This window comes from Ceratotherium simum, chromosome X (genome assembly GCF_057802395.1).
Source record: "Ceratotherium simum simum isolate JZ-2026a chromosome X, ASM5780239v1, whole genome shotgun sequence".
Classification (NCBI taxonomy): domain Eukaryota; kingdom Metazoa; phylum Chordata; class Mammalia; order Perissodactyla; family Rhinocerotidae; genus Ceratotherium; species Ceratotherium simum.
This window is the reverse complement of record NC_141940.1, coordinates 73,884,206-73,910,543: the sequence shown is the minus strand read 5'-3', so window position 1 is coordinate 73,910,543 and position 26,338 is coordinate 73,884,206. Positions and strand designations below refer to the sequence as shown.

The following is a 26,338-nucleotide window of genomic DNA, read 5'->3' as shown; positions in this document are numbered from 1 at the left end:
ATAGAAGATTAACAAGGAAATAGAGGATACGAACAACACTATAAACCAACTAGATCTAATAGACATATATAGAATACTCCACACGACAACAGCAGAATACACATTCTTCTCAAGTGCTCGTGAAATATTCTCCAGTATAGACCATATATTTGAGTACAAAACAAGTCTCAATAAATGTAATAAGACTGAAATCATACAAAGTATATTCTCTGACCACAATGGAATGAAGCTAGAAAGCTATAACAGAAAGAAAACTGGAAAATACACAAATATGTGGAAATTAAACAACACACTCTTAAACAACCAATGGGTCAAAGAAAAAGTCACAAGGGAAATCAGAATATACTTAGAGATGAATGAAAACAAAAACATATATGTCAAATTTTATGGGATGCAGCCAAGGCAGTGCTCAGAGGGAAATTTATAACTGTAAATACCTACGTTAAAAAAGAAGAAAGATTTTAAAGCAATAACCTAAGTTTAAATCTTGAGTAACTAGAAAAGAACAAACTAAACCCAAAGCTAGCAGAAGGAAGGAAATAATAAAGATAACAGCAGGCAAAAATGAAATAGAGAATAGAAAAACAATAGAAAAATCAATGATTTTTCAAACAACATTTCAAATAACATTGGTTATTTGAAGAGATGAACAAAATTGACAAACCTTTAGCTAGACTGACACAATAAAAGAGAGAAGACTCATTACCAGAATCAGAAACAAAAAAGGGGACATCACTACCAACCTTATAGAAATAAAAAGGATTATAAGAGATTACTATAAACTACTGTATGCCAACAAATTAGATTTCCTAGATAAAATGACAAATTCCTAGAAGCACACAAATTAAACTGACTTAAGAAGAGACAGAAAATATCACCAGATCTAAAATGAGTAAAGAAAATCAGTAATCAAAAAAGCTCCCGGTAAACAAAAGTCTAGGACCACATGGCTTCACTGGTGAATTCTACCAAAAATTTAAAGAAGAATTAACACTAACCCTTCTCAAATTCTTCCAAAAAATTGAAGAGGAGGGAATATTTCCCAATTTACTCTATGAAGGCAGCATTACTCTGGTACTAAAGCCTAATTAAGACATCATAAGAAAAGAAAATTACAGACCATTATATTATATGACTAATGATTCAAAACTCTGCAACAAAATACTAGTAAACTGAATCCCACAACATATTAAAATATTATATACTGTGACCAAGTGGGATTTACCCCAGGAACGCAAGGTTGGTTCAACATAAGAAAATCAATCAATGTAATATACTACACTAATAGAACAAAGGAAAAAAAAGACACATGATCATCTCAATTGATGCTGAAAAGTCATTTGACAAAATCCAAGATCTTTTCATGATAAAGAAAAAAATCACTCAGAAAACTAGGAATAGAAGGGAATATACTCAACCTGATAAAGGACATTTACAAAAACTCACAGGTAATACAATCAATGGTGAAAGACTGAAAGCTTTCTCCCTAAGATCAGGAATAAGAAAAGGATGCCCACTTTCACTGCTGCTATTCAACATTGCACTGGAAGTTCTAGCCAAAGAAATTAGGCAGAAAAAAAAAGGCATCCATATTAGAAAGGAAGAAGTAAAACTATCACTGTTCACAGATGACATGATCCTATATATAAAGAAAATCCCAATAAATCCACAAGAAAGGTATGAATTCAGCAAAGTTGCAGGGTACAAGATCAACATGCAAAAATCAGTTGTGTTTCCATACACCAGCAATGAACAATCCAAAAAGAAAATTAAGAAAACAATTCCATTTACATACAATAGCATCCAAAAGAATAAAATACTTAGGAATAAATTTAGCCAAGGAGGTGAAAGACAAACAACTTTCAACAATTAAACTTTAGTTTTAGTACACTGATAACTATAAAACATTGAGGAAAGAAATTAAAAAAGACTAAATAATGGAAAGACATCCCATGTTCATGGATTAGAAGACCTACTATTATTAAGATATCAATGCTACCCTAACCAATACCTACCCAAAATCTGACAGCCTTTTTTGCAGAGATAGAAAAGCCAATCCTCAAATTCAAATGGAATTGTAAGGGGCCTCAAAAGGCCAAAATAATCTTTAAAAAGAAGAACAAAGTTGGAGGACTCACACTTCCCTATTTCAAAACTTACTACAAAGCAACAGTAATCAAAACAGTGCAGTACTGCCATAAAGACAGACATATAGACTAATGGAATAGAATTGAGAATCCAGAAATAAACCCATACATCTACGGCCAATTGATTTTCATCAAAAGTGTCAAGACTCCTCAATGGGGAAAAGAAAAGTCTCTTCAAAAAACATATGTGGTAGCAAGGAGGTGGAGAAATTAGAACCCTCATTCACTCAGTGCTTGTGGGAATGGAAAATTCTGCTATGGAAAACAATCTGGCAGTTCTGCAAAAAGTCAAATGTGGAATTACCATTTGACCCAGCAATTCCACTCCTAGACATAGACCCAAAAATTGAAAGCAGGGACTCAAGCAGATACTTATATACCAATGTTCATAGCAGCATTATTCACAATAGCCAAAAGGTGGAAACAATCCAAGTGTCCATCAACATATGAATGGATAAACAAAATGTGGTATATCCATACAATGGAATATTATTCAGCCATAAAAAGGAATGAAGTACTGACATGTCACAAGATGAATGAACCTTAAAAACATTATGCTAAGTGAAATAAGCCAGTCACAAAACGACAAACATCGTATGATTCCACTTAACTGAAATACCTAGAATAGGCAAAATCATAGAGACAGAAAGTACATTAGTGGTTACCAGGGGCTGGGAGAAAGGAGAATGGGGATTATTTCTTAATGGGTTACAGAGGTTCTGTTTGGGGTGATGAAAAAGTTTTGGAAATGGATGGTAGTGATAGTTGCACAACACTGTGAATGTAATTAATGCCACTGAATTATATATGTAAAAATGGTCAAAATAGCAAATTTTATGTTATATATACTTTTTACCACAATAAAAACTCTTTTGAAATAATTATGGTCTATACCTCAATAGAGAATTTTACTGTCCTCCATTCTGATATTATTGGTTACCTTACTAACTCAACCACAGCCATTAAATCTCTGTAGTGTACACACAGTTTTTGTTTTACTCTGAGGCTTGCCTGAAGACTCTGCTGTAAATTTCAGGCCAGAATTTGTGTCTTCAATGAAAGACAGTCTCAGAGCCTCATAAAAAAGAACTATACCAGGTATTTCAAGCTACTGATATGTCAGAATAGACTCTTGGGTACAGGTTTCTGAGTTGACACTGCATAGGCAACTTTGAGATCATACCAGTGCATTCAGGATTTCCAGGTTTCTTTTTTCTTCTTCTTTTTTCAGTTTAGAAGCATACAGCTTCATGAAAGCAGATTGTTAACCCAAGATCCAGCAGAACACTAATTATATAGGACTGAATAAATTGATGAGGGAAATTTTACTGTGGTTATTTATTTGGAATATCATTGGTGTTGCTTTAATGTTCTATTTTCTGAATATATGTGAAAATCCTTTCTCTTTGTTATTTGTAACTCAAAACAATTTAGTAGATGCTACTTCTGTAAAGTAAATATTTTAAAATAATATGATTCTCACTTACTTCTTCCCCATCCTACCCCTCCTTCTGAATTCAGAAACTTTTACTAAGTCTCCATACTTTTCATGGCAATATAGTTATTTGCATTGGTTGTATAAGAATCTGTCCTTTTATTTTAACTAAGATATAAATGGACAAATTGTGCAATCAAGGCCTTAAATGGAGTATCATATTTGAGAATGATAGTCATTTAATCAGGTATAATAAGATACTTTTACGGAATAAGGTTGATCTTACCTCAACTTTATGGAGCAAATGTCTTACAAAGCCCTCTCAGGGAATTGTCCTGGTACCTGACTTGCAGGGTCCCAGTCTAAATGTGGTATGAAATTCACTTTCTATCAGGCCAGGAACCTTAGTAAATTTGGGGGACCTTGAGAAGAGATGACTTTCCTCAAATTTTTAAGTACTACAGGTGAAATCTGGTGGAGAGAGTTTCTTGGCCTTGGTTTCCTAGCTTTGGAATAGCAAAAGATAACACACACACACGGGCAATTCATAGTTTTGCATATATCTGTAAATTCACTTCCTAATTTCCTGTGTGTGTGTTTTAATTCTCTTTTGAACCAGTTATAACACCTTACTGGTTCCTTATTATTTAGTGAGTTAAATAAAATCTTTGACATGTGTTCAAAAAAATGAAAATAGAAATTAAAACTCTAAAAAGAGAGAAAATGGTTGATTTGGAAGACAGGCAAAGGAGATCCAAAACATACATAGAGTCCCCCCAAAATAAAATCAAAATAATGAAATAAAAACAAATGTTAAAAACAGTTCTAGAAAATTTTCTAGAAAAAGAGGAATACTTGAATTTACATATTGAAAAAGCACACATGTTCCAGAAGAAAACTGACAAAGAATCTTCAACACTAAGACATTTCCTAATATAGTCTATTCAGCTCCCACATTTGTTTTTTTAATTAATAGATTTTATTTTATTATTTTACTTTAAAATAAAATCCATTTTTAATAACATTTTATAAGCCATCATCCTTGGAGCTATACCCAATGGTCTTTTTTTTGGGTATATAATTCTTTTTATATATTGCTGTACTTTTTTTTACAGCTTCATTGAGATATACTTGACATATAATGTTGTGTAAGTTTAAGGTGTACAATGGGATGATTTGATATATATATATATATATATATATATATATATATATATAGCAAAATGATTACCACAATAAGCTTAGTTAACACATCTATCACCTCACATGGTTACTATTTTTTGTGTGTGGTGAGAACATTTAAGATTTACTTAAATCTTAACTTTCAAGTACACAATCCAATATTACTACAGTCACCATGGTGTATATTAGGTTTCCAAAACTTATTCATCTTATAACTGGAAGTGTGTACCCTTTGACCACCATCAGCTATTTCCTCCATCCCCCCAGCCCCTGGAAACCACCAATCTACTCTGTTTCTATGAGATCATTTTTTTTTTAGATTCCACATATAAGTTAGATCATACAGTATTTGTCTTTCTCTGACTTATTTCACTTAGCATAATGTCCTCCAGGTTCATCCATGTTGTCACAAATGGTAGGATTTCCTTCTTTTTTAAGACTAAATATTCCATTGTATATACATATATATACTACATTTTCTTTATCCATTCATCCTTTGGTGGACACTTAGATTATTTCCATGTCTTGGCTATTGTGAATAATGCTGCAGTGAACATGGGGGTACAGATATCTCTTTGAGACAGTGATTTCATTTCCTCAGGATATATACCCAGAAGTGAAATTTCGGATGATATGGCAGTTCTATTTTTAATTTTTGAGGAACATCCATACTGTTTTCCATAGTTGCTGTACCAATTTACATGCCCACCAACAGTGCACAAGGGTTCCTTTTCCCCACATCCTCGCCAGCATTTGTTGTCTCTTCGTTAATCATCATTCTTTTAAAGCAGTCTTAGATTCACAGCAAAATTGAGTGGAAGGTACAGAGACTTGACATATACATCCTATCCTGTCCCTCACACACAACTTCCCCCACTACTGACATCCCTTGCCATAATGATACATTTGTTACAATCAATGAACCTACAATGATACATTATCTTCACCCAAAGTCTATAGTGTACCTTAGGGTTCACTCTTGGCAGTGTACCTTCTAAGGGTTTTGACAAATATATAATGACATGTATCCACCATTGTAATCATACAGAATAGTTTCACTGCCCTAAAAATTCTCTGTATTCTATCTATTCATCCCTCCCTCCCCAACTAAACCCCAGCAACTGGTGATCCTTTTATTATCTCCATAGTTTTGTCTTTTCTGGAAGGTCATATAGTTGGAATCATATAGTATGTAGCCTTTTCAGATTGGCTTCTCTCACTTAGTAATATGTATTTAAGTTTCCTCCATGTCTTTTCATGGCTTAATAGCTCATTTTTTCTTAGCTCTGAATAATATTTCATTGTTTGGACATAGCACAGTTTATTTATCCATTCACCTAATGAAGGACATCTTGGTTGTTTTCAAGTTTTAGCAATTATGAATAAAGCTGCTATAAACATCCATGTGCAGCTCTTTGCATGAACATAAGTTTTCAATTCATTTAGGTAAATACCAAGGAGCACAGTTGCTGGATTATATGGTAAGAGTATGTTTAGTTTTGTAAGAAACTGCCAAATTGTCTTCCAAAGTGGCTGTACCATTTTGCATTTCCACAAGAAATGAATGAGAGTTCCTATTGCTCCACATACTCGCCAGCATTTGGTGTTGTCAGTGTTTTCGATTTTGCCATTCTAATAGGTGTGTAGTGGTATCTCATTGTTGTTTTAATTTGCAATTCCCTAATGACATAGATAGCCAGCCCTGGTGGTCTAATAGTTAGGATTTAGTGCTCTTACCACCGCAGCCTGGGTTCGTTTCCCAGTCACGGAACCACATCACCTGTCTGTTGGCTGTCATACTGTAGTGGCTGTGTGTTGCTGTGATGCTGAAACCTATGCCACCAGTATTTCAAATACTGGTAGGGTCACCCATGGTGGACAGGTTTCAGCAGAGCTTCCAGACTAAGACAGACTAGGAAGAAAATCTGGCTACCCACTTCCGAAAAAATTGGCCATGAAAACCCTACGTAATAGCAGTGGAGCATTGTCTAATGTAGCGCCACAAGGTGAGAGGATGGCAGAAAAAGATCAGGTAGGGTTCCACTCTGCTGTACACAGGCTGGCTAGGAGTCAGAATCGACTTGACAGTACTAACAACAAAATGACATAAATAGATAAAGATAGATATAGATATAGACATATATAGATGTATATAGAGAGAGTGGCTGTGTGCCAAGAAAGAAGAAATAGATTTTTCAGGGGACACCTAGCCTTCTGACATACTTTTTTATTAAAATAAACGTCATTGAAGCTATGAATTTCACTCTGAGCACTGCTTTAGCACTTTAAATTCTGGTTATGAGGTATTTTCATGGTCAAGAGTTTTGTTTCCTGATTCTATTATTAATTTCTAGTTTTATTGCATTGTGGTCACATAATGTTGTCTGTTTTATTTCTTATGTCTTGGAATTTATTCAGGTTTTCCTTGTAATCAATTTTGCAAATGTTCAAAGGGCACATGAAAAGAAGATGAGTTTTCTATTTTCAGGCTATAGAGTATATTTCTATTAAATATTCTATACTAAGTATATTATTATTTAGGTATTCTCTGTCCTTTCTTTTTGTTGTTTTTATTCCTTTAAATGCCTGTCATGGATTAAGAGAGGTGAATTAAATTTTACACATTTATGTACTTTCTTATCATTCCTGTAGTCTAATACCAAAACCCATCAAAGATATCACACATACACAAAAACAAAAGGACACACCAATAATTTCTAAATATTAGGAAACCAAATTCATCAACATTTTAAAAATAATAACACACCATGACCAAATAGGGTTTATTCCAGAAATGCAACGGTGACTTAATTTTAGGAACTATATTATTATAATTCAATATATTAACACTTCAAAAGAGAAAAACCATATGATTATCTCTATAGAAGCTGAAAAGGCATGTAATTCAATGTAATATCTATTGATTTTTTAAAATTCTAACTAAAACAGGAACAGATGGACACAAAAAAAGTCTATCTAAACCTAAAAGCCAATACCATCCTTAATGAGGAAACAGTAGCAAGCTACTATATAACTTCAAAAAGTTTACTACTATTTTGATTATCTTATAACAAAATATTAGCAGTATCTGATATTGTGATTATGGTTTCGAAGACACTGTAGCCTGAATTTAGTCAGAGTTAAAGCTTGATTAAATTAGATATAAATCTAGTGACTTAAGAGCAATAATGTCATATTGAACAATAATAATTCTACTTTTGTATTCAATACTATAGATCTATAAAAAGCAAGGTAAAAGATATTCTTACTCCAAGCAGTGTGTCATAGAGTCAAAATACAGACATACACTGGGGAAAAATTAGTTCTTAAAGAATCATTTGTTTGAGAAGATACAGCATCCATTTACGATAAAAACTCTGAATAAAATGGGTATAGAAGGAAAGTACCTCAACATAACAAAGGCCATATATGACAAACCCAAAGCTAATATCATCCTCAATGGTGAAAACCTGAAAGCTATCCCTCTAAGAACAGGAACCAGACAAGGATGTCCACTCTCACCACTCCTATTTAACATAGTATTGGAAGTCTTAGCCAGAGCAATCAGGAAAGAAAAAGAAGTAAAAGGGATCCAAATTGGAAAGGAAGAAGTGAAACTCTCACTATCTGCAGATGACATGATTCTATATATAGAAAACCCTAAAGAATCCACCAAAAAAATTTTAGAAGTAATAAACGAATATGGTAAAGTTGCAGGATACAAAATCAACATACAAAAATCAGTGGCGTTTCTATACACTAACAAAGTAGCAGAAAGAGAAATTAAGAATGCAATCCCATTTACAATTGCAACAAAAAGAATAAAATACCTAGGAATAAACTTAACCAACGAGGTGAAAGATCTGTACACTGAAAACTATAAAACATTGCTGAAAGAAATTGAAGAAGACACAAAGAAATGGAAAGATATTCCATGATCTTGGATTGGAAGAATTAACATAATTAAGATGTCCATACTTCCTAAAGCAATCTATAGATTCAATGCAATCCCTATCAAAGTTCCAACAACATTTTTCACAGAAATAGAACAAAGAATCCTAAAATTTATATGGAACAACAAAAGCCCCAAATAGCTAAAGGAATCCTGAGAAAAAAGAACAAAGCTGGAGGTATCACACTCCCTGATTTCAAAATATACTACAAAGCTATAGTAACCAAAACAGCTTGGTACTGGCACAAAAACAGATGCACAGATCAACGGAATAGAATTGAAAGCCCAGAAATAAACCCACACATCTATGGACACCTAATCTTCGACAAAGGAGCCAAGAACATACAATGGAGAAAGGAAAGTCTCTTCAACAAATGGTGTTGGGAAAACTGGACAGCCACATGCAAAAAAATGAAAATAGACCCTTACACAAAAATTAACTCAAAATGGATTAAAGACTTGAATGTAAGACCTGAAACAATGAAACTTCTAGAAGAAAACATAGGCAGTACGCTCTTCAACATCAGTCTTAGGAACATATTTTCAAGCACCATGTCTGACCAGGCAAGAGAAACGATAGAAAAAATAAACAAATGGCACTACATCAAACTAAAAAGCTTCTGCACAGCAAAGGAAACCATCAACAAAACAAAAAGACAACCTAATAATTGGAAGAATATATTTGCAAACCATACACCTGATAAGGGGTTAATCTCCAAAATATATAAAGAACTCATGCATCTCAACAACAAAAAAACTAACAATCCAATTAAAAATGGGCAAAAGACATGAACAGATATTTCTCCAAAGAAGATATACAGATGGCCAAGAGGCACATGAAAAGATGTTCAGGATCATTAATTATCAGGGAAATGCAAATCAAAACTACAATGTGATATCACCTCATGCCCGTCAGAATGGCTATAATTAACAAGACAGGAAACAACATGTGTTGGAGAGGATGTGGAGAGAAGGGAACTCTCATACACTGCTGGTGGGAGTGCAAACTGGTGCAGCCACTATGGAAAACAGTATGGAGATTCCTCAAAAAATTAAGGATAGAACTACCATGCGGCCCAGCTATTCCACTGCTGGGTATTTATCCAAAGAATATGAAAACACCAATGCATAAAGATACATGCACACCTGTGTTCATTGCAGTGTTATTCACCATAGCCAAGACTTGGAAGCAACCTAAGTGCCCATCAAGGGACGAATGGATAAAGATGTGGTATATATACACAATGGAATACTACTCAGCCATAAGAAACGATGAAATCCAGCCACATGTGATGACATGGACGGACATTGAGGGTATTATGCAAAGTGAAATAAGTCAGAGGGAGAAGGTCAAATACCGTATGATCTCACTCATTAAGTAGTAGATAATAACAACAAACAAACACATAGAGACAGAGATTGAATTGGTGGTTACCAGAGGGGAAGGTGGGAGGGAGGAGGGTGAAAGGGATAATTAGGCACATGTGTGTGGTGATGGATTGTAAATAGTATTTGGATGGCGAACATGAGAACATGATGTAATCCATGCAGAAACAGAAGTATAATGAGGTACACTTGAAATTTATACAATGTTATAAACCAATGTTACCACAATAAAGCAAAAAAAAAAAAAAAAAAAAGAATCATTTGACTGGTTATCAAGTACCGTGGTGGCACAAATTTCTGGTGATAAAAGACTGGTTTATTCAGATTTGAAACTCCCTTTATAACTGTGTTACCAAAATCCCAGTTCCCACTGTACCTGTTTCTTTCAGGAGATTCCAGATGTCTCTGCATTTATGGATCTGTTCACATGCACGATTCAGTAACTTGGTCTATTTGGCAACAATGCAATGAGAAAATTAGTCTCAACCAAACAAAACTTTAAGCAAATTAAAACAATCTCATATCATTTTCATTAAAAATAGTTAAAAATAAAATATAGAAAAATGATAGTTTAAACTAGACATCCTAGAATTTATATAGAAATATTAGCCTCTATTCGTACTTTTCCTTAATGTCCCAGGAAAATGAGGATTAAATAGAAAATCTTGAGCATTATCAATTTCTTTAATACTCTAGGACAAAAGAGAAGCACTTCCAGAACTGTGGTGTGAGGACCTCCATGGACCGTCTCCCTAGCAAAACAACTATAAGTGGTGAAAATTATAAAACACAATCATAGACAGGCTTACGAAATTGCCCTAAGGGCATACAGTAAATGGGGAAATATCTATTCCAGGAAATCTACTAAGTGTCAGTAACAACAGTGAGCACCTGTGGCAGTTGAGCCACAATCTGCTCAGTGTGATGTAAGCACTACTTTAGGTGGGTGAGGCCAAGAAGATGGGACTCCCTTTACCCTCAGCTTCCACAGGATTCCAAGAAGGGGCATGCTGCCAGAACTTCTCATCCCCCTCCCCCAGGTCTGTATTGCATAAGCTTATTACAAACAAGCACAACTGAGAGGCCTGGAGCTCTCTTCCTCTACCCAGTCCCTATACCAGGCACAGCAAATTGAGAATACTGGGTCTCAATTGCCCTCACCTCAGCTTGCATGTAGGATAGAGTTTCCATACTGGGAGAGGCAAGCCAAGGATGCCAGGGACTCCAACACCTGCCTAGCCCCCCACTTATAGAGCTGGACTGTCATCCTGATAAAAATGGGCCACTGTCCCCACCTCCAGCTCCAAAACAGTGGTACAGAGTTTCTGCTCAGGAGGAGAGGCAGGTCATTAGAAGAGTGAGCTCTGTAGCTCTCCCTAAGGGGACTGACTTTAATTGGAACAGAACTTGGTGAAGTTATAGTCTGAGGGCACTATAAAAAACCACGGAGATTTTGATGGTAAGCAATTAAGAAGAGTCTGGTAGCTCAATGATATCAACAAGCAAAACAGTAGACCAGCTAGAAGTTTACAGAGAGAACCAGGGGAAAAGAAAGCTAAGCAGATACCTACCCCTTCAAAGGGGCCTTACTTTAACTGGATCAGACTGTGGAGCAATTTATGCAAAATAGTGTTTTCAAACACACACATACACACACACACACAGCAACCTAGTAATTACTCAAGACTAACATCTGGGTGTGATACCAATAGAAGAAGATTATTCAGAAGCTTTACCTGGAGATCAGGGAAAGAGACAGGAAAAAATAACCCTGCTAAAACCACTTTCATCCCTTTGCAGGGGAGGGATCAGGGTGACTGCACAGGCAAAGACCATGACCTCTGAGGAGTGGTATCAGAAGCTGTACATTTCTGTACAAGGGGGGAAATAGACTTCCTGAACTAGCCTAGCCAAGTCACTAAACAAATAAACAAGCAAATATTAACAACAACAAGCCCCAGAGGGGGGATCAGTATCCAAAGGCACTCTAATATATTATCTAAAATGTCCAGTTTTCAACAAAAAATTATGAGGTATGCAAAGAAACAGAAAAGTATGACCCACATGCAGGAAAAAAGCAGGCAACAAGAACTGACTTTGAAAAGGCCCAGATGTTGAACTTTGCAGACACAGATTTCAAAGCAGCTATTTTAAATATGTTCAAACAACTAAAGGATACCACACTTAAGGAAGGTATGATAACAATGCCTCAGCAAATATGGAATCTCAATAAAGAAGGCAGTGGGATAACATATTCAATGTGATGAAATAAAATAACAGTCAACCTAAGAATCTAATATCCAGCAAAACTATCTTTCTGAACTGAAAGCAAAATAAATTCCCAGATAAACAAAAACTGAGAGAATCTGTTGCTAGCAGAATGATTTTACAAAAATGCTAAGAGAAGTTCTTCAAGGCTGAAAGCAAGTGACACCAGATAGTAATTTGAATCCAAATGAAAAAACAAAGTGCACTGGTAAAAGTAATTATGTACCTATAAAAGATTACATAAATACATATTTCTTTTTTCTTCTCTTAACTGTTTTAAAAAGCAATTATATAGAGAGTGACGTCAGCATCATGGCGGAGTGAGCTTTCCCGTGAACTCTTCCCCCGACAAGATACAACAAAAGCAACAGCCACAGACCAACAACGGAATCCCAGACAGTGAAAAGCTAGAGTGGAGGGATCCACACTGCCGCACATCTGAGAGCGGAACGTGCTGGGCCCCCGGAGGAAGTGGGGAGAGGTAAGGAGAACTCCGCTCCCTCCCCATCAGATCAGCGCAGCTCCCAGAGAGGGGGGAGGGGCGGCCCGCGGCGAGGAAACCGTGGCTCTTCGGACTCTCTCAGCCAGTGGGAAACTCCCGCACAGAGGTCTCAGAGGAGCCACAGGGCTACCATCAACATCTGAGCACCCCAGAGAGCGGATAAAGAGGGGCAAACGAGAAGCCTCCCACGTCAGTGACCCAGAGGGCAAAAGAGAGAGCTCCCCCCTCCCCGCAACCCGGAGTCTGCAGCTCGACCAGACCAGACCTAGTGATCCGAGGCAGACCTGATCAAACGACTGGACCCGTGGATCGCAGCGGGAAAAAAAAAAAACAAAACTGCGGATCGCAGCAGAAAAACTGGGGCAGAGCGCAGGGGGCTTAGACTACACAGCCCTTTACCACCAGACAGTGGCGGCAGGTGGAAATTGCAACCAGAGACTTCCAGGATGAGGAAAAACAAAACCAACACAGGAACCACAATGCAAAAATATATGAAATCACCAGACCAGAAACAAAATGACAAGCACCCAGAAATCAACCCCGAAGACACAGAAATCCATAAACTAAATGACAGAGATTTCAAAATAGCTATCATAAAAACACTCAACGAAATACGAGACAACACAGACAAACAATTCAATGAGATTAGGAGTTTCTTCACAAAAGAGATTGAAATCATAAAGAAAAACCAATCAGTGCTGATGGAGATGAAGAACACAATGGAGGAGATAAAGGAGAATCTGGAATCTTTAAAGAACAGAGCTGACAATATGGGGGAAAGAATTAGTACTTCAGAGGATAGGAATACAGATATACTCCAGATGGAAGAAGAGAGAGAACTAAGACTAAAAAGAAATGAAGAAAGACTCCGAGAAATATCTGACTCTATTAGAAAATGTAACATAAGAATTATAGGTATTCCTGAGGGAGAGGAGAGGGAAAGAGGAACAGAGAGCCTATTCAAGGAAATAACAGCTGAAAATTTCCCAAATCTGGGGAAGGAGCAGGAAATACCAGTATGCGAAGCCAACAGGACACCTATATATATTAACAGACAAAGGCCTTCACCACGACACCTAGTGGTAAGGCTAGCCAGGGTCAACAACAAAGAAACAATATTAAGGGCAGCTAGACAAAAACAAAAAATAACGTACAAAGGAACTCCCATCAGGCTCTCAGCGGATTTCTCAACAGAAACTTTTCAGGCTAGAAGAGACTGGAATGATATATTCAAAATACTGAAAGACAAAAACTTTCAGCCAAGAATACTCTATCCAGCAAAAATATCCTTCAAATATGATGGAGAAATAGTAACTCTCCCAGATAAACAAAAGCTAAGGGAGTTCATGGCCACGAGACCCCCACTACAAGAAATACTCAAGAAGGCCCTCAGGTCTGAAAAAAAGAAGAGAAAGGGAACACAAAGCTTGGAGGAAGGAGAAAAGTAGGTAGACAAAATCAGAGAAATAGTAGATCTTTACCGGAATAGGTTAGCAACCACTTAAATACTAAACTCAAAGATCAAAGGAAGAAATTCACCAAAAATAAATTTAACCTCATCACTGTAAACACACAGCCACAACACAAGATAGAATAAGGTATAACAAGAGCAACTTAGAAGGGGAAGAGGAAAGCGACTGAATTGACTTAGTATAAGGAAATAGGAGGCTATCAGATAATGGACTATCTCATACACAAGATTTTTGCCCAAACCTCAAGGTAACCACTAAACAAATAATCAAAGCAAAACCACATATGATAAACAAAGAGAAAACTAGAAGAATCATAAGACAGAACAACCAAACTGAATTGGCAGTCCAAAACAAATGGGACAAGAAACAAAGGAAATGCAAAAGAACCTGAAAATAAGTGACAAAACAGCAACATTAAGCCCTCATATTTCAATAATTACCCTAAATGTAAATGGATTGAACTCTCCAATCCAAAGATACAGAGTGGCAGGATGGATTAAAAAGCAAGACCCAACAATATGCTGCCTTCAGGAAACACATCTTAGCACTAAAGACAAGCACAGGCTCAGAGTGAAAGGATGGAAGACAATACTCCAAGCTAATGGCAAACAAAGGAAAGCAGGTGTTGCCATACTCATATCAGACAAAGTAGACTTCAAGATAAAACAGGTTAAGAAAGACAAAGAAGGGAAATATATAATGATACAAGGGACACTACATCAAGAAGACATATCACTTATAAATATATATGCACCCAACATAGGAGCACCAATGTACATAAAGCAACTATTAACAAACCTAAAAGGAGACATCAACAACAACACAATAATAGTAGGGGAATAGTAGGGGATCTTAACACCCCACTTACAGCAATGGATAGATCATCCAGACAAAAAGTTAATAAAGAAATATTAGACTTAAATGAAAAACTGGACGAGATGGACCTAGTAGACATATACAGAGCACTCCATCCAAAAACAGCTGACTACACATTCTTCTCAAGCGCGCATGGAACATTCTCTAGGATAGACCATATGTTGGGAAACAAAGCAAGCCTCAATAAATTTAAGAAGATTGAAATCATAACAAGCATCTTTTCAGACCATAAGGCTATGAAACTGGAAATGAACCATGAAAAAAACACTGGGAAAGTGACAAAAATGTGGAGATTAAACAACATGCTACTGAACAACCAATGGATCATTGATGAAATTAAAGGAGAAATCAAAAACTATCTGGAAACAAACGAAAATGATAACATGCCATATCAAACCATATGGGATGCAGCAAAAGCGGTCCTGAGAGGGAAACTCATAGCGATACAAGCCCACCTTAACAAACAAGAAAAAGCCCTAATAGGCAACCTTAAATTACACCTAACAGAACTAGAAAAAGAAGAACAAACAAAGCCCAAAGCCAGCAGAAGGAGAGAAATAATAAAAATCAGAGCAGAAATAAATGATATTGAGACCAAAAAACAGTAGAAAGGATTAATGAAACAAAGAGTTGGTTCTTGAGAAGATAAACAAAATAGACAAACCCTTAGCCAGGCTTACTAAGAAAAAAAGAAAAGGCTCAAGTAAATAAAATTAGAAATGAAAGAGGAGAAATTACAACGGATACCATGGAAATACAGAGGATTATAAGAGAATACTATGAGAAACTATATGCCAACAAATTGGACAATCTAGAAGAAATGGATAAATTCTTAGACTTATACAACCTTCCAAAATTGAACCAAGAAGAAATGGAGAATCTGAATAGACCAATAACAAGTAAAGAGATTGAAATAGTAATCAAAAACCTCCCAAAAAATAAAAGTCCAGGACCAGATGGCTTCTCCAGTGAATTTTACCAAACATTCAAAGAAGATTTAATACTCATCCTCCTCAAACTATTCCAAAAAATAGAGGAAGATGGAACACTTTCTAAATCATTCTATGAGGCCAACATCACCCTGATACCAAAACCAGACAAAGACAATACAAAGAAAGAAAATTACAGGCCAATATCGCTGATGAACATTGATGCAAAAATCCTCAACAAAATATTGGCAAACCAAATACAACAATACATTAAAAAGATCATACACCATGATCAAGTGGGATTTATACCAGAGACGCAGGGATGGTTCAACATCCACAAATCAATCAACGTGATACATCACATCAACAAAACAAAGAATAAAAACCACATGATCATCTCAATAGACGCAGAGAAGGCATTTGACAAGATACAACATCCATTTATGATTAAAAACTCTCAATAAAATGGGAATAGAAGGAAAGTACCTCAACATAATAAAGGCCATATATGACAAACCCACAGCTAACATCATACTCAACGGGGAAAGACTGAAAGCCATTCCTCTGAGAACAGGAACGAGGCAGGGCTGCCCACTCTCACCACTCCTGTTCAACATAGTACTGGAGGTTTTGGCCAGAGCAATTAGGCAAGAAAAAGGAATAAAAGGAATCAAAATAGGTAACGAAGAAGTGAAACTCTCACTATTTGCAGATGACATGATTGTATATATAGAAAACCCTAAAGAATCTGTTGGAAAACTATTAGAAACAATCAACAACTACAGCAAAGTTGCAGGGTACAAAATCAATCTACAAAAATCAGTTGCATTTCTATATGCTAATAATGAACTAACAGAAGGAGAGCTCAAAAAGATAATACCATTTACAATTGCATCAAAAAGAATAAAATACCTAGGAATAAATCTTACCAAGGAGGTGAAGGACCTATACAATGAGAACTACAAGACATTATTGAGGGAAATCCATGATGACATAAAGAAATGGAAAGATATCCCATGCACGTGGATTGGAAGAATAAACATAGTTAAGATGCCTATATTACCTAAAGCAATCTACAGATTCAATGCAATCCCAATCAGAATCCCAATGAAATTCTTCACAGAAATAGAAAAAAGAATACTAAAATTTATATGGGGCAACAAAAGACCCCGAATAGCTAAAGAAATCCTAAAGAAAAAGAACAAAGCAGGAGGCATCACAATTCCTGACTTCAAAACATACTACAAAGCAATAGTAATCAAAACAGCATGGTACTGGTACAAAAACAGACACACAGATCAATGGAACAGAATTGAAAGCCCAGAAATAAAACCACACATATACGGACAGCTAATTTTCGACAAAGGTGCTAAGAATGTGCAATGGAGAAAGGAAAGTCTCTTCAATAAATGGTGTTGGGAAAACTGGACAGCCACATGCAAAAGAATGAAAGTGGACCATCTGCTATCGCCATTCACAAAAATTAACTCAAAATGGATCAAAGACCTGAAGGTGAGACCTGAAACTATAAAACGCATAGAAGAAAATATAGGCAACACACTATTTGACATTGGTTTTAAAGGAATCTTTTCGGATGACATGCCTACCCAGACTAGGGAAACTAAAGAAAAAATAAACAAGTGGGACTTTATCAGATTAAAGAGCTTTTATAAGACAAATGAAACCAGAATCAAGATGAACAAACAACCAACCAGCTGGGAGAGAATATTTGCAAAACATACATCTGACAAGGGGTTGATCTCCATAATATATAAAGAACTCACACAATTGAACAACAAAAAAACAAACAACCCAATCAAAAAATGGGCAGAAGAAATGAACAGACACTTCTCCAAGGAAGATATACAGATGGCCAATAGGCACATGAAAAGATGCTCAACATCACTAATCATCAGGGAAATGCAAATCAAAACAACACTAAGATACCACCTCACGCCTGTTAGAATGGCTAAAATCACCAAGACAAAAAACAACAAATGTTGGAGAGGATGTGGAGAAACAGGAACCCTCATACACAGCTGGTGGGAATGCAAATTGGTGCAGCCTCTATGGAAAATGGTATGGAGATTCCTCAAAGAATTAAAAATAGAGATGCCCTATGATCCAGCCATCCCACTACTGGGAATCTATCCAACGCACCTGAAATCAACAATCCAAAGAGGCTTATGCACCCCTATGTTCATTGCAGCATTATTCACCATAGCCAAGAAGTGGAAGCAACCTAAGTGTCCCTCGACTGACGATTGGATTAAGAAAATGTGGTACATATATACAATGGAATACTACTCAGCCATAAAAAAAGACAGAATCGTCCCATTTGCAACAACATGGATGGGCCTGGAGCATATTATGTTAAGTGAAATAAGCCAGAAAGAGAAAGACAAACACTGTATGATCTCACTCATATGTGGAATATAAACCAACACATGGACAGAGAAAACTGGACTGTGGTTACCAGGGCAGTGGGGGTGGGGGGTGGGCACAAGGGGTGAAGGGAGTCTATATGTGGTGATGGACAAACAAAAATGTACAACCCAAAATTTCACAATGTTAGAAACCATTAAAACATCAATTAAAAAAAAAAGCAATTATATAAAACTATATACAGTTTTTATACCTAACAGATATCCATAGACCATTCCACCAATCCAAGACAACTACACATTGTTCTCAAGTACACATGGCACTTTCTCCAGGATAGACCATATGCTTGGCCACAACACAAACTTCAAATGAATTTAAAATATCTTTAAGTCACACAAAGTATGTACTCTGACCAAAGCAGAACAAGATTAGAAATCAATAAAAGAATAAAATTTGGGAAATTCACAAATATGTGGATGTTAAACAACAGATTCCTAAATAAACAATGGGTCAAAGAAAAAAATCACAATGAAAATTAGAAAATACTTTCAGATGAATGAAAATAAAAACACAACATACCAAAACTTATGGATGCTGCTCAAGCAGTGTGCTATGGTCTGAATATATCCTCCTCAAATTCATACGTTGAAATCCTAATCTCCAAAGGTGATGGTATTAGTAGGTGGGGCCTTTGGGGGATGCTAAAGTCATAAGGGTGGAGCTCTCATGAATGGGATTTGTGCCTTTCAAAAGAGGTTCCAGAGAGATCCCTAACCCTTTCCACCATGTGAGGACACAGCAAGAAGATGCCAGCTATGAACCGGGAAGAGGGCCCTCACCAGAGAACGCAACCATGCTGGCACCTTGATCTTGGACTTCCAGCCTCCAGAACTGTGAGAAATAAATTTCTGTTGTTTATAAGCTTACTCAGTCTGTGACATTTTGTTATAGTATCTCAAACAGACTAAGACACAGTGCGTAGAGGGCAATTTGTAGCTGTAAAACCTGATGTTATATGAAGAAAAAATATCTCAAATCAATAACCTAAACATCCACCTTAAGAAACTAGGAAAATAAAAGAGCAAACCAAACCTTAAGCAACCAAAAGGAAGAAAATAATAAAGATAAGTGTGGGAATTAATGAAATAGAGACTAGAAACGTAACAGGAAAAAAAATGAAATCAAAAGTTAGTTCTTGAAAAAGATCAACAAAATTGATAAACCTTTGTATAAACTGACTAAGAAAACAAGAGAGAAGACACAAATGACCAAAATTAGGAGTGAAAGAGTGGGCACCATTACCGACCTTACAGAAATAAAAAAGGATGAGTGGAGAGAAGTCAAGATGGCGGGTTAGGCAGACTCTGAACTCATCTCCTCTCAAGGACATAGACAATTTACAACTACTCTTGGAAAAATTACCCCTGAGAGAGAACTGAAAACTGGATAAGAGGAACCCCTGCAACAAATGGCAGTCCTAATTGAGGTGGAAGAGGCAGAAATTCCCTTCTGGAGAGAAAAAATGCCACCTTCACAAGCTGAAACACTTCATGGAAGCCTGGGAGCAATCCAAAGGTATGCAGCCTTCCCTCGAGGAGTCGGGGACCTGAGCTGGGGAGCATTCCTGCTATAAGCATTTTTTGGACCCAGCACAACTGAGACGAATATCATAATACCTGGCTTTGCTGGCTACTAACAAGAATGGGGAATACCCCCAGAAAAACTGGGACACAAAGAAATTAAAGCCGGCTTTTAAAGGGCCCACACACAAATTCACCCATTTCAGAAAGCAACATAAAATCACCAGAAAGAAAGATGCACAGGCCCTTGGTGAAAAGAGACTCACCTGATAGGCTCTGAGTGCATCTGGGTGAGAGGTGACAACTTTTGAGGGACTGGGACATTGAGGGAGGCCATTGTTATGACCTGGTGTGGACACGCTGACACAGACACTGGCAGATGCCATTGGAGGTCTCCCTGTGGCCTGCTAGCCCAGGGTCTGCCCCACCCACTAGAGCACGGATTTAATCCAGCTCAGCCAAGGAAAGCAGCCTGCCCTAGGGACTGGCCCACCCAACAATAAGCCCTGGGGAAACTTGTGGCCCTGCTAAGTGAGCTGCCTGGATTCTCTGCAGCCTGGCAAGTGGGTCTACCTCTGTGGGGCAGGGTGTGTGTGAGGAGCAGGTGGAGAGTGTGAGGAGCAGGTGGAGAGTGTGAGGCTTTGGTGGTGTGAGTGGGGCTCCTGCCTTGGAGTGACTGGGCCACTTCAGGGGGTTGGGGCGTGTGCACGGGGCAGGACTGTGTTGACTATATGTGTGGCCCTGTGGGCAGTAGGGCTTGTTAGCTGTAGAAGACTTGTGCTTCTTAAACAGCCACATAGGGGATCAGACCCACCTTCCACAGCATGAAACAATTGGGTGCTCCCATGCCTGAGGCCAGCCCCACCCAGCTGCAATCCTCAGAGAGGTGACAAGAGCCTTGTAGGCCAGAGGCCTACAACAACTGTAAGCCCCTGAGCCTAACAACCAGCCATGCTGGGGGCCTACACACTTAATAGAAAAACGGCAACAGGAATGTGCTATTAGACCTTGTAGCCAACTGTGCTGGGGCTCCCCACACCCGATAAAGAGACTGAAGGGCCCACAACAACTACATGCAGCTGAGCATTACAACAAGCCGGCCAGGGGGACAGCTCAGCCTCCCTGGGCACCTATGGCAAGAGCAACCCCGCCACAAAAGAAGGACACATGTAGCCTACACAGAGGTCACTCCTGGAACATTTGGAACTGGTGACGAGAGGGAAGCACACTGCTAGGCCTCATAAGGCATCACTTATATAAAGTCACCTATCCAAGATCAGGAGACACAGCTGACCTACCTAATACATACACACAAGCAGAGGGAAAGAGGCAAAATAAGGAGCCAAAGGAATACGTTCAAAGTAAGGGAACAGGACAAAACCCCAGAAAAAGAACTAAATGAAACAGAAATGAGCACTCTACCCGACAGAGAGGTCAAACAAAGAGTGTTAAGGGTGCTCACTGATCTTGGGAGAAGAATGGATGAACTCAGTGAGAACGTCAACAAAGAAATGGAGGATATAAAAAAGAACCAATCAGAAATGAAGAATAAAATACTGGAAATGAAAAATTGACTAGAGGGACTTAAAAGCAGAGTAGAGGATACAGAAGAATGGATCAGTGAGCTGGAGGAAAGACTAGAGGAAATCACCCAAGCTGAACAGATAAAAGAAAAAAGAATTAAAAAGAGTGACGACAGTCTAAGGGACCTCTGGGACAACATCAAGCAGACTAGCGTCTGTGTTATAGGTGTCCCAGAAGGAGAAGAGACAGACAAAGGAGCAGAGAATCAATTTGAAGAAATAATAGCTGAAAACTTCCCTAACCTAAGGAAGGAAACAGACATCCAGGTACAGGAAGTACAGAGAACACTAAACAAGATAAACCCAAAGAGGCCCACACCAAGACACATCATAATTAAAATGTCCAGAATTAAAGATAAAGAGAGACTCCTAAGAGCTGCAAGAGAAAGACAACAAGTCACATACAAATGAAACTCCATAAGGCTATCAGAGGACTTCTCAGCAGAAACCTTACAGGCTAGAAGAGAGTGGCACAATGCATTTAAAGTGCTAAAAGGAAAAAACCTACAGCCAAGAATACTCTACCTGGGAAGGTTTTCATTCAGAATTGAAGGAGAGAGAAAGAGTTTCCCAGACAAGCAAAAACTAAAGGAGTTTATCACCAAGAAACCAGTCCTACAAGAAATGCTAAAGAGACTTATTTAAAGGGGAAAGAAAAGACCACAAATAGGAACAATTATCTATTTCCATGAGAAGAGGGTAATGGATACACATGCAGAAAAAAGAGGTTAGATATGATATCAAAAACATAAAATGTGGGAGGAGGGAAATAAAAGAGTAGAGCTTTCAGATAGAGGTCAAACTAAAGAGACCATCAACTTAATATAGATTGCTATATATGTAGATTACTATATATGAACCTCATGGTAATCACAAACCAGAAACCTATAATAAATACACAAAAAACTAAGAGAAAAGAACCCAAACATAATACTAAAGAAAGTTATCAAACCAGAAGGGAAAAGAGCAAGAGAAGAAGCAAGGAACAGAGAAGAACTACTAAAACGCCAAGAAAAAAGTAAATAATGGCAGTAAGTACCTACTTATCAATAGCTACTTTAAACGTCAATGGACTAAATGCTCCAATTAAAAAGCATAGAGTGGCTGACTGGATAAAACAACAAGACCCATATATAGGCTGTATACAAGAGACACACTTCAGACTGAAAGACACTCACAGACTGAAAGTGAAGGGATGGGAAAAGATACTCTATGCAAATGAGAATGAAAAGAAGGCTGGGTAGCAATACTCATATCAGACAAAATAGACTTTAAAACAAAAAAACTGTAACAGGAGACAAAGAAGGGCACTACATAATGATCAAGGGAACAATCCAACAAGAGGATATAAAACTCATAAATATCTATGCACCCAACATAGGAGCACCTAAATATATAAAGCAATTATTAACAGACATAAAAGGAGAAATAGACAGTAACACAATAATAGTAGGGGAATTTAACATTCCACTTACACCAATGCATACATCATCCAAACAGAAGATCAATAAGGAAACATTGGCCTTAATTGACACACTCGACCAGTTGGACTTAGTAGAGATACACAGAACACTCCATCCCAAAACCGCAGAATACACATTCTTTTTGAATGCACATGGAACATTCTCCAGGATAGATCACATATTAGGCCACAAAACAAGTCTCAATAAATTTAAGAAGACTGAAATAATACCAAACATCTTTTCTGACCACAATGGTATGAAACTACAAATCAACTACATGAAGAAAATCAGAAAAGGCACAAATATGTGGAGATTAAACAAAATGCTACTGACCAACGGTTGGGTCAATGAAGAAATCAAAGGAGAAATCAAAAAATACCTGGAGACAAATGAAAATGAAAATACAACGTGCCAGAATTTATGGGATACAGAAAAAGCAGTTCTAAGAGGGAAGTTTATAGCAATACAGGCCTATCTCAACAAATAAGAAAAACCTCAAACAATCTAACAGTACACCTAAAGGAACTGGAAGAAGAAGAACAAACAAAGCCCAAAATCAGTAGAAGGAAGGAAATAATAAAAATCAGAGCAGAAATAACTGAAATAAAGACTAAAAAAACAATAGAAAAATTAATGAAACCAAGAGCTGGTTCTTTGAAAAGATAAACAAAACTGACAAACTTTTAGCTACACTCACCAAGAAAAAAAGAGAGAAGGCTCAAATAAGTAAAATCAGAAATGAAAGAGGAGAAATCACAATGGACTCCTCAGAAATACAAAAGATTATAAGAAAATACTACAAAAAGCTAACAGCCAGCAAATTGGATAATCTAGAAGAAATGGATAAATTCTTAGAATCATACAACCTTCCAAAACTGAATCAAGAAGAAATAGATAAGTTGAATAGACCAATTACCAGTAAGGAAATTGAAACAGTAATCAAAAACCTCCCCCAAAATAAAAATCCACGACCAGACGGCTTCCCTGGTGAATTCTACCAAACTTTCAAAGAAGACTTAATATCTATCCTTCTCAAACTCTTCCAAAAAATTGATGAGGAGGGGAAGCTTCCTAACTCATTCTACGAAGCCAACATTACCCGGATACCAAAACTAGGCAAGGGCAACACAAAGAAAGAAAATTGCAGGCCAATATCACTGATGAACATCAGTGCAAAAATCCTCAACAAAATACTAGCAAATCGAATACAACAATATATTAAAAAGATCTTACACCATGATCAAGTGGGATTTATTCCAGGTATGCAGGGATGGTTCAACATTCGCAAATCAATCAATGTGATACACTACATTAATAAAATGAAGAATAAAAATCACATGATCATCTCAGCAGATGCAGAGAAAGCATTTGACAAGTTACAGCATCCATTTATGATAAAAACTCTGAATAAAATGGGTATAAAAGGAAAGCACCACAACATAAGAAAGGCCATATATGACAAACCCACAGCTAATATCATCGTCAATGGTGAAAAACTGAAAGCTATCCCACTGAGAACAGGAACCAGACAAGGATGCCCATTTTCACCACTCTTATTTAACATAGTATTGGAAGTCCTAGCCAGAGCAATCAGGGAAGAAAAAGAAATAAAAGAGATCTAAATTTGAAAGGAAGAACTGAAACTGTCACTATTTGCAGATGACATGATTTTATATATATAAAACTCTAAAGAATCCACCAAAAAACTTTTAGAAGTAATAAACGAATATGGTAAAGTTTCAGGATACAAAATCAACATGCAAAAATGAGTTGCATTTCTATACAATTACAACGAAGTAGCAGAAAGAGAAATTAAGAATATAATCCCATTTACAATTGCAACAAAAAGAATAAAATACCTAGGAATAAACTTAACCAAAGAGGTCAAAGATCTGTACACTGAAAACTATAAAACACTGCCAACGGAAATTGAAGAAGACACAAAGAAATGGAAAGATATTCCATGCTCTTGGATTGGAAGAATTAACATAGTTAAGATGTCCATAATTCCTAAAGCAATCTATAAATTCAATGCAATCCCTATCAAAGTTTCAACAACACTTTTCACAGAAATAGAACAAAGAATCCTAAAATTTATATGGAACAACAAAGGACCCCAAATAGCCAAAGGAATCCTGAGAAAAGAGAACAAAACTGGAGGTATCACACTCCCTGATTTCAAAATATACTACAAAGCTATAGTAACCAAAACAGCATGGTACTGGCACAAAAATAGACACAGCCAATGGAATATAATTGAGAGCCCAGAAATAAACCCACACATCTATGGACAGCTAATTTTTGACAAAGGAGCCAAGAACATGAAAAAGGGAGAAAGGAAAGTCTTTTCAACAAATGGTGTTGGGAAAACTGGACAGCCACATACAAAAAAATAAAAGTAGACCATCATCTTACACTATACACAAAAATTAACTCAAAATGGATTAAAGACTTGAATGTAAGACCTGAAACCATGAAACTTCTAGAAGAAAACATAGGCAGTACGCTCTTCAATGTCAGTCTTACAAACATATTTTCAAGTACCATCTGACTAGGCAAGAGAAACATAGAAAAAATAAACAAATGGGACTACTTCAAACTAAAAAGCTTCTGCACAGCAAAGGAAACCATCAACAAAATGAAAAGACAACTTAACAATTGGGAGAAGATATTTGCAAACCATATATCTGATAAAGGGTTAATCCCCAAAATACATAAATAACTCATACATCTCAACAACAAAAAAACTAACAACCCAATTAAAAAACGGGCAAATGACCTGAACAGACATTTCTCCAAAGAAGACATACAGATATACAGGCCAAGAGGCACATGAAAAGATGTTCAACATCATTAACTATTAGGGAAATGCAAATCAAAACTACAATGAGATATCACTTCATGCTCATCAGAATGGCTATAATTAACCACACAGGAAACAACAAGTGCTGGAGAGAATGTGGAGAGAAGGGAACTCTCATACATTGCTGGTGGGAGTGCAAACTGGTGCAGCCACTATGGAAAACAGTATGGAGATTCCTCAAAAAATTAAGGATAGAACTACCATATGACCCAGCTATTCCACTGCTGGGTATTTATCCAAAGAACATGAAAACACCAATGCGTAAAGATACATACATCCCTGCGTTCATTGCAGCATTATTCACAATAGCTAAGA

General features: G+C 37.0%; 1 protein-coding gene across 9 annotated transcripts in view; it reads right to left on the bottom strand.

Annotated features, from left to right (window-relative positions):
* TEX11 (testis expressed 11) overlaps window positions 1-26,338 on the bottom strand; it is a 372,335-nt gene that overhangs the window by 63,862 nt on the left and 282,135 nt on the right. For all 9 annotated transcript variants that reach the window (XR_015550362.1, XM_087426479.1, XM_087426478.1 and 6 more), the window contains one exon: window positions 10,479-10,551. Coding sequence is in view for 8 of the 9 variants with exons in the window: in XM_087426479.1 (XP_087282605.1) it covers window positions 10,479-10,551 (73 nt within the window). In the remaining variant the exon portion in view is untranslated. The remainder of the gene's footprint in view (window positions 1-10,478; window positions 10,552-26,338) is intronic.